Source organism: Cyanistes caeruleus, chromosome 2 (genome assembly GCF_971803275.1).
Source record: "Cyanistes caeruleus chromosome 2, bCyaCae1.hap1.1, whole genome shotgun sequence".
In the NCBI taxonomy this organism is placed as follows: Eukaryota; Metazoa; Chordata; class Aves; order Passeriformes; family Paridae; genus Cyanistes; species Cyanistes caeruleus.
This window is the reverse complement of record NC_141702.1, coordinates 97203805-97218298: the sequence shown is the minus strand read 5'-3', so window position 1 is coordinate 97218298 and position 14494 is coordinate 97203805. Positions and strand designations below refer to the sequence as shown.

The following is a 14494-nucleotide window of genomic DNA, read 5'->3' as shown; positions in this document are numbered from 1 at the left end:
GCAGTGGAAGTTATCTGGAATGACAGATAAAGTCCATCAAGATGGTGAACATTTAGCGTTCATAAAGCAGAAAGAGAGAAAAACCCCTAAACTCAAGGAAAAAAATCCAAACAACCCAAAACCTAAAAAAGAGACCCAGAAGGCCAGATCCAAGTCTTTGATTAAGGGCTCATTTTCTTCTGCTTTCCAAGTGTCAAAGAGCTGGTATTCCCTTCTCACAAGTGTAAAGCAAAGCAATGCAACATCTTCAGAAAGTCCTAAACACCTCCATCTCCTACACTGCTTCACCTAGAGCATACCTATGCCAACACTGCTTTCCAAAAAGGTCACACTGAGCAGTAAAGGAGATAGTGGTGTCCATAGGCTCTCAGTGCAGAACCATCCCTGAAGAATCACCCTACTTTTCTGAAGTTCTAATAACTGACTCCCATCCAGAATGCATACTTTTGTGCCCTGCTGCTGCACCTTGACAGATTCACTCTGGACAGACCCTGATGGACCTCACTTGACTGCTAGCCTCAGCTTACCATCCTGTAGCCTTGCTGAATATTTAGTTCCTTTTTTGCTGTTTCAGTTTACTGATTCCATGAGTTTTGTGGGAGCTCTTCTAGACAGCTCAGAGCATGGTATAAATAAATGCAACACAGCTTCAGTTCTTTGGTATTAAAAAAAAAAAATCTCTCTCCAATGGCACAATCTTTTTAGAGAAGAGAAGGAAACTGTGAATCTTTTGATCTTTTAATGTTTCCAATGCTACTGCTTATATAAAAAGATAGGGTCCAGAGAGGGAACTGTGTGAGTTTGGTTTTCTTGTGCAAGAACAAAGACCACAAGCATAATTTTGAGGGAGTGAATGTGCATTTCGCCAAACACTGGCAGATTTAATCACAGTCACTTTACATACGTTGCAGAAATACACAAGCCCAAGCCACCTACTCTGGTGTCTCTAGAGAAGATCTCCCACTCAGAGCTTGAGGATTCAGAAAAGACTGTCCCTATTCTTTAGTGGAACTAGAAATAGAAATGAAAAATTCTACTGCTGAGTTACTAAGTATTGTGAAATGACGGCTTTCACAGTAAAGTGGAAGTTTATATGTAAAACCTCTGTCTTGAAGAGAAGAAAGATTTAACACATACATGTATAGATTATATATATTTTTTTTTAATTAGTGGGTATGTCTGCATGAAGAGTCAGGAGTGGATATTGTAAGGAGTCGCCCATGCTGGTATAATATGCTGATCCCTCATTTGTCCATCAGGCTTGCATGGAGAAGGAAAATCAAAAAATATCACAAGGATATTTTCTCTGCATTGTACAGATAATACCATACAGTACTTATACTCCCCAGTAATCCCTTATCATGGCGTAGTCTGCCAAAATGGATTTGAAGGAATGAGCAGAATCCATTTCTACACCGGAACATGAAATAAATATTGCTTGCTCCAGGACTCCTTCAGGAAAATAATAATGACCATTCTCACATCTCATTCAAGCACTCATCAATTCCTCATGCTGCCTGACCATTTCAGTTTTATAAGCAAAATGAAAGCATTAACCAAAGCTATTTTTCCTGTATCAGAAATCCCAGTGATTAACCCTTAGAGTTGATGCATGCAGGGAGAAAGGGAAAAAATTACTTCACTGCAAAACTCCGAATTTCATATTGCTTAGAGCACACACTCTAAGCACTGCGCTCTCTTTAGCTGAAATGAGAAGCACATATATCTGACTTCAGAAAACAGGAAGAAATAAAACTGCCAATTTTAAGCAATAATGTAACAATGAAGCAGCCTGAAAAGGGAAAAACAAAACCAGTAAAAAGATAGTAAATCCCTTTGTTCTAGTGGGATGAAAGAATATCACATTCCAATTTCAAATTATTTGTTTTCAACTAAGATCTTGATTCCTCAGCAAAGGAAAATTAATATTTTCAAATGATTGAGGAAAAAATGCTCTTATGCTACAGGATTTTATTTTATTTATTAGGAATCATAAAGATTCCAGAAAATATTCTAAAATACAGATGTTTTAGAAAGCAGCAACACTACAAGCAAAGGGATTTAACAAGCACAGGACAGTTAGTGGCAAGAAACACAGCACTCACAGAGGATGAGCAGGGGTTGGCCATTTTTGGACTGCACGGTGGAGAGTAAGTCATCTTCACGAGAACGGGCATCTCGTCATCTGACACAGAGTTGGCAGGCTTGTCTGTGACTGTGGCAGTGCTGGCAGAGGGCTGCGTGCTGGGCTCAGGTGACAGAAGCTTTACAGGGACAGACACTGGCATGACGATGGGCGCGAGGCCATCCACCTCTTTAGACAGCGGCTGCTGTGGTGGTTTCTCTCCTTCATCCTGCACAGACAATTAAAGGCTTTCAGCCTGAGTGAGGGAGCGCTGCTTCTGGATCGATGCACTACGCAACGTGTGCACCGTGGCTGAAAAGAAGTGGCCAGGGTTACAAAACACACGACAGTGTTCCTTCGTGGGACTTTCTTTGCCTCAAATGAAGTCTGCAGGTTATCTGTGACTCCTACATAGGATTCGGTCTTGGTGACAAATAATGACCTGAAACATCTGTACAAGGTAACTTGCAGGAGGGGAGACAAACGTGTCTCTTTTTATCACTACAAACACAGAATTCTCCATTATCCAACTAAAAAACACAAACTGCGGAACTCTGGTAGCTCTTTGCCTTCCTATGGTAGGTATTCCCTGTTAGGACAGAATTTCTAAAATATCAGGATAAAGACTGACTGACAAGGCAAGTTATTTTTATTCAGAACAATTAAAACACATTTTTGGTTTGGTATTTGTTGATACCTATACAAGTAAAACACTTTGGAAGAAAGCTGTCAAAGATTCAACAATTCTGTTCCTCCAGTTAAAGCCTGGGAAGGCTTCCAATAAATATTCCTTAGTCATCCAAGTAGTTCAAATGAAAATAAGGAAGACTTGATGTTCCTGGTATTTCTAATATAATAAACAAACACGAGGAGGAAAAAAATTAGACACTCCTGACGTGACTTGGTACGTGTTCTGTAACGTGCAGAGAAACAGAAGGACAAACACTGATCTGTCCTCCACCACTGCCTCTGTCTTCAAAACAAGACTTATGGCCTACAAACTAACAGAATTATGTGCATTTCCACTTCCATGGGGTATGACATAAAACAGTGCTGAGAAGGACAAGTTTTGACAGCAAAGCAAAGCATGGCAAAGCAAGCAAACATCAACACAAAAAGATTGTGCCAAATACTGAAGTCAAATGGACTGCTACCTGTTTGAAGTTAGGAGATGCTCTTACTCCTCCGTGTGACCTCATGTGACCATTTAGAGCAGGCAAACTCTTAAATTCCTTCAAGCATATTGAACACATTAGCTTGTTCTTCGCATCAGGTCTCTCAGGAAGTGTTTCTCTGTTTTGGCCACTGTTTTTATTTTCATTTTTTTAAAGCGTGGAACAGAAGAAAAAACATTAGTTTGGCATGTTCCCTTTGTTGCAGAGGGAGCTTTTTTAATCAGGGAAGTTAATAAAATTTTACAGCTATATGGTAATGAAGTAGCAAGTAAGCACGTGGTGACTGCTGTAGAATACGTGGCAAATAACCTAGATCAGCTGCTCCCAAGATGGGGAAAAGGGAAGTTTTGAGCAGGACATGCTCATCAATACAGAAAACCTGAGACCCATGAGATCTACTATGACAGACCTGCATTTCCCCCCTTGTGACAGCAGTTAACAAGCACTTGGACACAATGCCTCTAATTTACAGTAGGCAACCATGCTGATGAACACCTTGACCCTTCAAAGGAGAGACCTTAAGGAACAAACAGAAGATCTCTGCCGCCAAAGATACAAATCCAGACTACACTATCCCTTTTCATATAAATACAACACTGGAGCTCCTCTGCTTTTGGTTTTTCTTTGGTTCCCTTCCTGTTTGTTTTCTTTTTTTTTAGTTCCCTCCCTGTTTGGTTGCTTTTTTTAAATAAAAACAAAGCATTTATTTGATGAAGATTTGATCCCTATTGCTATGGGGAGATACTGGAAATCATACAAACTTAAAATCACAAAGCACAAAACTAAAGGTGTTTCTAGAAGAGCAACAATTATTACACATCCAGACTGTATGCTTTTCCCTCTAAATACAGATCTCCTTTGCATTTCTCATATTTAATTAGAAAGACAAAAAAGAATATTTTAAAAATACCTTTGTTCTGGGGACAGTGGCTGCAGTCTGCCATCTGACAGTTGCACCTGCTACCAAAACAGGAGAATGGAAAAGAGGGGAAAAAGTTGAGAACATAATTTTTCAGGAAATATTGTATAAATGAAGTTCCGCGCAGAATTAAGTCTGCATTTTGCATACAATTTTACTACTACTAGAAGCCTCTGAGTTGAGAGCCAGACATGAAATCTGCCCCTGTGAGCACTGCTAGTTCAACTTTTCTTCACTCACCTACCGTTTGAGGCCTTTGCTTTGACTCAGAATCACTACTTCTGCAAACAGAGCTGACTAACTGCTCCTGAACAACTGAGCCTGCAGTGCTGAAAAATTAGCAGGAAGGCTTGGTTTTAACTTGGTCCCTCCTTCCCGAAACCAAGGCAGATCTTCCCAAAGCCTCTCACAAGGAAAGCAGCAGCCTTGCAGCAACACTTTTATCCTGCTGCCAGCCTGGCCCCAGGCCAACCCAGAGCTGTAGACAAAAGTCTGGTAATGAAGTTTCCCAGTAGTTCTCCATCCCAGAGATGGCCACAGCTCACATCCTAACCTTCTGCCTCTGCCGAAACCGCTTAGTTTCCACACTTCGCTACTTTTCTGCAAACAAATTTGGCTGGGCATGGATCTAAAATAACACTTACCTGAGGCCATGTGGTACTGGGAGAGTCTTGCTGAGAGCTTTTGTTGTTCAGATGAACTCCCGAAGGTAGCAAAAGAGTTCGATGAGGGACAGCATTACCTGCAGAATTAATCTCCTGCCGTGAGGGATCCTCGGCGGTATCTGGTGGAGTGAGGCCAATGTGGGAGTTCAGGGATGGCACTCTGCTCTCACTCAGGTATTGCTTCTGCTGATCTTGCTGCTGCTGCTGCAGTAAACTCTGGGGGTACAAGTGCCTGTACTGTTCGTGGGGATCTTGGAAGCAATACTGAGGCACTGCTCCCAACTGGATAAGCTGCACAGGATGACTGGGATCCTGAGAGTACTGGTGTGGTTCATGCATAGTCTTTGGATCGGGTTCCCTGTGATACGGAGGAAGCGGCAGTTGCATCTGCTGCTGCTGCTGCTGTAACTGCTGCATGACAGGTTGTGTTTGGTAATACTGAGCGATCTGCACTGGACACTGCCGCTGCTGCCGAGCTGGCTGCTGCTGCTGGATGTCCTGGATCGAGAGCCGCTGGTGTCCCTGCTGGGGCTGAGCGTAGTACTGAGGCTGCTGCAAGTGCTGCATCTGCTGCGGTAGGAGCTGCTGGGACTGCATTTGCGGAACGTGCGCCTGTCCCTGCTGGAACGCAGAATGCATCTGCATCTGTGATAAGTGCTGCTGGTAGTCGTAGTACAACTGTTGGTGCTGCATGACTTGCATTTGTTGCTTTTGCTGTGTGCTTGCAAAATTCTGGTGTGTTTGCTGTGGCACTGGTTGGTATCTTTGTACGGAGGAAGTTACGGGTTGCTGCTCGACCGCCGGCTTCTGGGACAGCAGCTGCCTGAGTGCACTGTCACCGGAATTATCCACCATTGAAGACTCGGTGTGAAGAACCTGAGCCATGTTGTTGACTTGAATTCTCAGATTTTGGTTAGCAAATACTTGTGTAAAGGAGTCCAATTTGTGCAGGACCCCACTGGTAATTTTTTGTGATCGGTTTTCACTGGGTTGGGAGTAAGAATATTGGTATCCGTCATGGGACTCCCCCTGCCCGAGGGGGCTCCACATTGAGCTTTGATTATTCAAACTATTCCTCGCTGTGACATGGTTTCCTGAGCCAGAATGTGTCCAACTGGTTTGTCTAGATGTATCCATTGACCCAAGACTTTTTGAACCTACAGGCAAAGCTATACTGTCCCTTGAATCTTGGGGAAATGGAGGGGAGAGGGGGGACGCCTGGGGAGCATCCATAACAGATGTCCCATAGCTGTGATTTAGAGATGGAAGGGAGTTCATTTGGTGCTGTTCGTAGTACAAGTTCTCATTGTTGTTGGCAGTATGATTAGTTTTATACAATTGCTGGTCCCCCATTTTTGGTCACTTCTGTTCCAAACTTACAGGCACACAAACCATTGAAATCTCTATGAACCCTGAGATAGCTGAGTGAGGGGAAGGGAGGGGAGGGGAGGAGAAACTAGAATTACTTATAATTCAGCATGTCCATGTGCATCACAAGGACTAAAATTTCCTCCAGTCTGTCAGTAATTCCAATCTCAGACTTGATGTTGTTTCACATCTTCAATAAATGGACCACAGCACAAATCCTACACAGATCAGTAAGTTCGGTGTGCCAAGCACCTGCAGAGTAAGAGAAAGACAAGGTAAGTGCTGGCTCTTTCCATAAACTGTTATTGTTATTGCCTCAAAGGAAACTGTAAAATCTTCTAGTTTGAAATACATAATCAGATGCAAAATTGTAGCAGCTGGGCTATTTCAGAGCAGTTAGATTACTTCATCTCATCCTATTATCCTGCCTCTCCCCTAGTGCTCTGATAAAATCATTCTGCCAAACCAATAAAAGCTTATTCTTCAAAACTGTCTTTTCCCCTAAAGTATATAAACATTCAAGCAGTTTTAGTCAGCCATGTACTGTGCTCTCACGGTTTTAGTCGGACAGTTGACTATCAAGCCAAGTGTGGTGGTTTGACATAATTTGCACATTATTTGGTGTGTTGGCCGGGAAACTCGAATTAGCGAACCTAACCACTACACAAGTCATACTCACAAAATCTCAGACTAGCTGGGGTTGGAAAGGACCTCTGCAGATCATCTCTTCAATCCCCTTCTAAAGCAAGTTCACCTGTGCTTATCTCCAGAGAAGGAGACTCCATAGCCTCTCTGTGCAGCCTGTTCCAGTGCTCTGACACCCTCAAGGTAAGGATGCATGGATCATATTTAGATGGAACTTCCTGTGTTTCAGTTTGTGCCCATTGCCCCTTGTTCTGTTGCTGGGCACCACTGAAAAAAAAAAAAAAAAAAAAAAAAAAAAAAAAAAAAAAAAAAAAAAAGCCTGGTTCCATCTTCCTGACACCTGCCCTTAAGGTATTTCCATGCACTGATAAAATCCCATGTTCTCTTCTCCAGGCTAAACAGCCTCTCCTCAGAAGAGATGCTCCAGCCCCCTTATCACCTCCACAGCCCTTCACTGAACTCTTTCCAGTACTTCCTTGCCTTTATTACTAGAGAGCCCAGAACTGGACACAGCACTTCAGATGAGGCTCCACTAAGGCAAAATAGAGGCAGGATCACCTCTCTTGACCTGCTAGCAATGTTCCTCCTCATGCTCCCCTGGATGCCTTTGGCCTCCTTGGCCATAAGGGCACTGTTGGCTCATGGACAGCTTGTTGTCCACCAGACTCCCATGTTCTTCTCCACAGAGCTGCTTCCCAGCAGCTGAGCCCCCTGTGTTAGTTTGGGGGGGTTATTCTTCCACAGTGCAGGACCCTGCACCTGCCTTCATGGAACTTCATTAAGATCCTCTCCAGCCTGTCCAGCTCTTGCTGAATAGCTACACAAGTTTCTGGAAAATCAGACACTCGTCCCAGTTTTGTATCAGGAACAAACTTGCTGAGAGTACATTCTGTCCCTTCATTCACATCACTGAGAAATAAGTTGAACAAGGCTGGACCAGGTACTGGCCCCTAGGAAACACCACTAGCAATGGACCTGCAATCAGGCTCTGCACCACTGTCCACAAATCTGGGACCATCCCTTCAGCCAGTTCTCAATCCACCTCACTCATCTAACCCACACTTCCTGAGCTTACCTATGAGGATGTTACGGGAAACAGTGTCAAAAGCCTTGCTCAAGTCAAGGTAGGCACTGCTCTCCCCTCATCTACCCATGCAGCCAGACATTCCATCACAGAAGGCTATCAGATAGATCAAGCTATTATTTCTCCTTGGTTGACTACTCCTGATAACCTTTTCTTCCACACCCTTAGAGCTGACATCCAGGATGAGCTGGTTCATCACCTTTCCAGGCAGGTGAGGCTGACTGACCTGGGGTATGTCTGCTAAGACCAAACCAGTCCATTTAAATCTTTTCTGACCAGTCACCTTACATCAGGAATGCTTAACTCTGACTTCTGTTCTACCTCCTCACCCTTCCTTCTTTGTGTTGCGTGATTTTAACAGGCAAATTTATACAGAATGCAGCCTGTTATAATTTTTACTGTATGAACTGTAATTCAAATAATATTTTACAGATGTCTGTACTGTTTACAAAGAATAAAAAATACATAAGCACACGATAGGATTGTTTTACTACTCCAAAAAATGAAGCAATCACTGTGTCTACAGTCACACATATGCACAGAGGTACAGCATGCTTATGCACTCATAAATACATTTTTAAATAAAAGCAGATCCTGAACTTGAACAAGAACACAGAAATATTAAACCAAAAACCTTAACTCTGCCTGCTTCATATCTGATTTTTTAACTGCAGTGCTCTCCACCAAAGACTCCTGTACACTGATGTCCTTACCTTTTTATCCTTAGAAGAATCCTCCATCTACGTGGATAAGTATGAAGTCACCAATGGAGAAAATTTTAACCATTGCTGGATGCATATTAAGGAGAGTTTGTGCTAGCAACAGCGAATACGGGTAGTACATAGCTGCAGGCAGAAAAAAACCTTTTCCATTCTAGCATAATGTATAACAGAAAGCCATAGCTCCCAATGAAGAGGGTTTGCAGTGTGTATAGTTTTTGTGTAAACCATCTGCAACCATTAGTATGTAACATCTTCACGTGACAAATAATAGCTGAGAATAATTGCAAGTTTATTTCCCCTTTCCAGAAATATACATTGCTTCACAGTTTCTCTGAACACACTCCCTTCCAGATTTTTATAGATGAACAATTAAAGAAGATAGGAGTCAACAATGAATAGTCAGGCTGCCAACAGGATTTTTCATCCACAACCGAACTTCAAAGACTTCCTATTAAAAATTATGAAGGGAAACTAAACAAACCCTCCACAAAACATTAAAAGGGCATAAAAATAAACACTGTGTGGTGTTTCACACTGAAAGGCCATCAACGTTTAAAGGAAGAGAGGTAATGTGCATCTCCTTTTATACCTGCCAAGTTAAAGCAGCTCAGTCAAGATGCTCAGAACACATCTCCCCATAAAAACAGTACTACTGGATCTACAGATACACCTTTTGCATAGGAGCTATGTCCCATTTCACCTATTAACAGAGCTAGCTGTAATTTATACCAAGTTCCTTGAGTTTGGCCCCTCTTATTAAAGTCTGAAGTGACAAGTATTAGTCAAAGGACAAGAAACAATACAAACCAGTGAGGGAGAACAAACGTCTCACAGTAAGAGATGTAAGGTAGCAAACAACCTGATTTCATTACAAAAATGTATCAAGAGACCAACCAGGCCACTGACCCCTTCTCTTCCCACAGGCAGGAGCACCATGGTGGCAGATGCTGTGGACTGTACCAGCAGCCACAGCTAGTGTGTAGTCACCACAAAAAGTGCTGTCCCTTGGGCATCTGACAAATTCCACTTACTGTACCCTTTCACTTGGGGGTTACCTGTCACAGATCTCAGGACACTTGAAAGAGCCAAGAGGTTTTATATCTGTGGCATTAACACAAACACCCATCTTCCCCTCTCCAGAATAAAAAAAAAAAGTAAAATTTAAAATGGTTCATTAACATTTCCTCTCCAGCAGCTCTAGCATCCTCAACTCAGCTCTGGTTTAAGAGGTGAGACATGCTGCTGTTGGTTAGATTACAGAGTTATCATCGGAGTCATACAGAAACATTCATAATAAAGCTGAAAAAAACTGTAAGGGGTATTACATTAAAATACCAATCAAGTCACAAAAAGACTGGAAAGCTTAGTCACTATGAGAATTACAGTTGAAAAAAATGGCATTGTTTTCAAACAACCATCTCCCCTCCCCCCAAATAAAAACATAAGAAAGATGAAAACATTCCTTTCAAAGGCATCACTGATCTGGAGGGAAAAAATGCAAATGTTTAAAAGGCATTGTTCTTCTACCTTCAGGTAATAGGAAAAAAACCCAGATATGCACATTGATAAAAGCATAATCAGTAATCAACCAGTCCCTTAGATACAAAATTTTTTTTAGTACTTGAACTAAATGCTTAAATTCAAGGGCTTGATGCTGTATACACAGCATTTGCTATCAGCTTTAACAAAATGCTAACAGTATACATTTCTTGTCAGATTAAAACCAAAGTCTGTAACAACATCATTAAGGCTCAGGGGCGCCAAAGTTAGTCTCTGGCCAACTGAGAAGCCATTAGCAGCATACTGAATGATTTCCATTTAAGCAAAAGGAAAAGCTTTTTCTCCTTTGTGTTTAGCACTAATGCCTAAACACCCATCACTGCCATTTACCACAACAGCTCTGACTACTAAATGGTTAAACTGAACAACTGAACTGGTAGGAGTTTAAAGCAACAATGGTTCTGCAGTTGTGTGTTTTTTCTCTTCCTAGCAGTCATTTATGCTACTTAACCTATTACGTTTCTGACATTACAGATACATCCCAATTAGGCAATCATTACAAAGAAACATGAAAACAAATGCCAACAGACAGAATCATTTCTGTAGGCTGCCTAGAAAGAGAAATACCCTACTTAAGTTTATGGATGAAATTTGGACTCATGCTAATGGTAGTTCAATTGATTTCAAAAGAGACAAGGGTTTGCTTCAACCCTTTTCTCATCATTTTGACAAGATCCACTGCAACTTGCACAGCTCCATTCACCAGACTGAAAGCCAGGGGCCCACCAAGCTGGCTGAAATGCCTTTACACACTCCAGCTGTCTCTCTCTTCAAACACAAGTAACTGAAAAGCAATACAAATAGTCTCTCCAGGAAACATGCCATAACTTAATTCTGGTAAACTAGTGGAAGTGGAAGAAAATATCAGTCTTCAATAAAGGTGATCCAGTTTTTCTCCTTTGTAAAGTATTTCACTGTAGAGCTAGAAGCAGCTGCAGGGTCCGGCACAGGAAGGACATGGACCTGTTGGGAGCAAATCCAGAGGAGGGAACCAAGAAGATCAGAGGGAAGAAGCACCTCTCCTATGAGGTAAGGCTGAGAGAACTGGGATTGTTCAGCCTGGAGGAGAAAAGGCTTTGCAGTGATCTAATTGTGGCCTTCCAGCACCTGAAGGGAGCCTACAAGAACGATGGAGAGAGACTTTTTACAAGAGCCTGTAGTGACAGGACAAGGGGGAATGGCTTTGAACTGGAAGAGAGCAGGTTTAGATTAGATATTAGGAAGAAATTCTTTACTGCGAGGGTGACAAGGCACTGGAACAGACTGTCCAGAGAAGTTGTGGATGTCCCATCTTCGGAAGTGTGTAAGGTTGGATGGCATTCTGAGCAGCCTGGTCTAGTGGAAGGTGTCCCTGCTGACATCCAAGGGGTTGAAACTAGATGGCCTTTAAGATCCCTTCCAACCCAGGCCATTCTATCAACTTAGAGAAGACAACAAGCAATGAAATACCAAGATGATAGTTATATAAAATAAACACTTCTGACTCCACACCACAGAAGCCAAAACCCGCAGAATTTTTCAACTCGAGTAAAATTACAGATCAAATGACAGTCACACAATTGAACTGCCTGAATTCACATGAATTTCAGAAAGAGACAGCCACTACAAATAAGTCGATGCATAAAAGTTGGGCTGGGTGTGTGCTGTAAAACCAGGGCTGAATGTCAGCCAGAGCCAGTTTCAGAACTGAGTTAATGGAGAGGGATGACAAAAGACTGTACAAGAGCAAATGCTGAAGAAAGCAGACTCACTAAAAGGCTGCAAAGTTATTACAGCACTAATCTAACCCATCTCAGTAGGCTTCATGGCTGTGTATCAAAACAGAATTGGATCCTACAGTTTGTCCAACTTATTTCAAGCTTATTTTCAAGCTTATGTCCAACTTATTTTCAGCTGTCCCTTTAAGCTAAAAATCTACATGCTTTTATAAATTAATTACTAGCCTGAAAAAAAGAGGACTGGATAAGATGGCAAAAAAGCCCACATCCCTCCATGTTCCACCAGCTTTTGCAGGACAGAGTTATCTACAGCTACCTGCAAGTGACAGCATCAGCAGATACTCATTTGCTGGGCACCACCCCTCCTCGTGTCCCTCCCTCGGGGATGGCAAAACGTCATTAAAGCCAAGTTAACCACCACCCTTAGCAGCCTAAACTGTGTTTTATAACACTTAAGGCCACTTAGAAATGTGTCATTGCTATGTGTTCTCATGGTTTAATCGTGCATTACCACCCCTCAGTCACACAGGCTGACAGGGCTCTCTTGAGTGACTGTCTTTGCCACTGGAATATAAGCCTCATTCGTAACTTCAGGTGATATGAAATCCACTTCTCTCTCCCTTCTTTCATTTAAAGTTTTCCCCTACTTAGCTTCCATAGAACAAACCACTGTTTCTCTTATTAATTTTTTAGCCTTTTTTATGGGAATTTTTTTTATTGACCTGCTTTGTTATTCAGAACTGTCAGATCTCCTGCCAAGATATTCCTAAACCAAGACAGCCGTCATTCACATCATCTTGCTCTCTGATTTCCTTTAGGATAGACACAGGAATAAACAGCAGTTCCTTCCCTGACAGCCTGCATTCTGCTAGCACCAGTGCTACCAGCAGCCCAGCCACTGTTTTCTGCTGGCCACTACACCACTGTGACCCCACCCGGAGAAGCAGCTTTAAAAATCAAGGGAGTGCTACCCAAGAACAGACCCACCTGCACTGCACACACAGCTCTCAGGTATGAAGCTGGCACTGCCCTTACATCTTCAGACCAGAGTAATGCTGGAAGGCTGAGAAGCACGGAATTAGGAGTCAGACAGGCATATATCAGAGACCCCTGTGCTCTTGAACCCTGTTTAGATACCAGGTTTGCCCTCCTAACTTTTCATGCAGCCGGAGTTCAACCCCCTGCTCCTTTTTTTTTTTCCCCTTGGTGAAGAAAATAAGCCTGTGAAAAAAAGCAGCACAGTACTCAAAGAGAATGAATAACTTCCAGTACCAGGCAAGATGGTTGGGTGGGCCATCAGAGAAGAAAAGGGACAGAGAGGTGAGACCCTAACTCAAAGACCATTTTTTTAGAAAAAGTATCTATAGAAATCCTGAAGACATCTGATATAGCAATAAAGAGAGGCAGAGATTTAAAATAAGGGTCAGAAGATATCAGGCTCATGACTGTTGCAGTTAGAACTAACACCGAAGTAGCAATATGGATTTCAAGGACCAAAAATTTTCTACAGTTACCTCAAGGACAAACAATTTTAGGGATGAAAACCTTTTAATCCCAATCCTAGATACAATTGCTCTTGTGGTTTCTGCTTCACTTCAGTTTTGGCTGGTTTTGAATGGCAGAGATCTCAAACCCACACTTGTATCTGCATTTAAACCCAGAGGCTGACGTTTTTCGGCAAAACCAACAACAAAAAACCCACTTCAGTATATGAGAAAGAATGCAAATAGAGGAATTACAAAAGGGAAGAGGACTGAAAGGAAGCAAAATATTTAGTAGACTGATTTTTATAGCAAGCATAGTAAGAAAGCTACATACTCTTAAAATGGAAAAGGAAAAACAGATTAGCTGCTTTTTAATATTAATGCCGGTAGTTCTTCAACAGTAGCACAAATCCTTCAAAAATGATGATTCTCTTTTGCAGCTAAGCTTCTGCAGTGCAGTTGGAAAGGCTGCTGAGTCTCATTTGGCTGCTCATTTAAGCTGTTCCCATTTCCACTCTTAAGAGAGACTAGAATGTCCTAATTCAGTTTAATAAAAAACACATTGGACTTGGGGGAGGGGAGAACAACGATGGTACTGGGAGAGGAACCGAGCAACTTCTCTACTTCGATGAAGTTTAAAAAAAGGCAGCCAAAAAATAAACAACCCCAAAAACCAAATACAAAACCCAACAAACCCTACAGGAAAAACAACAGTTGTTCATCTCAGGAAAGTCTCTAGAAGAGGGGGAGAAGAAAGACAAACAATCAGAAACATCTTCCTCTTGTTTTGATCTATGTAGAAATTCATTCTGAGGCACTGGCAATCTAATGACAATGTTTTTTTTTTTCCCCAAACTAGCAGAATTCTGGTTATTCAAGAAGAGGAGGCTGATTTCTAAATAAAGCCATTAGCTGAATTTAGTTTAAGGAAGATACAATTTCATGGATCCCAAAGAAACAAAGAAGGTTGCTTCAACAAATTTGATTATCTTTGTTGTTGGTGAATTGGTGTCACAATTTTAAGGTACT

The 14494-nt window shown here is 42.0% G+C and overlaps 1 protein-coding gene across 8 annotated transcripts in view; it reads right to left on the bottom strand.

The window, feature by feature from the left end:
- The window catches only part of TRERF1 (transcriptional regulating factor 1), a 98752-nt gene that overhangs the window by 13923 nt on the left and 70335 nt on the right, over nucleotides 1–14494 (bottom strand). For 3 of the 8 annotated variants that reach the window (XM_086878479.1, XM_086878480.1, XM_023922781.2), the window contains 4 exons: nucleotides 4864–6504; nucleotides 4211–4260; nucleotides 3280–3430; nucleotides 2106–2354 (listed from right to left, as the gene is read on the bottom strand). In XM_086878479.1, the coding sequence (XP_086734605.1) occupies nucleotides 2106–2354; nucleotides 3280–3430; nucleotides 4211–4260; nucleotides 4864–6237 (1824 nt within the window). In that variant the 5' untranslated portion in view covers nucleotides 6238–6504. The remainder of the gene's footprint in view (nucleotides 1–2105; nucleotides 2355–3279; nucleotides 3431–4210; nucleotides 4261–4863; nucleotides 6505–14494) is intronic. The other 5 variants (XM_086878481.1, XM_023922782.2, XM_086878483.1 and 2 more) reach the window with 3 other exon arrangements.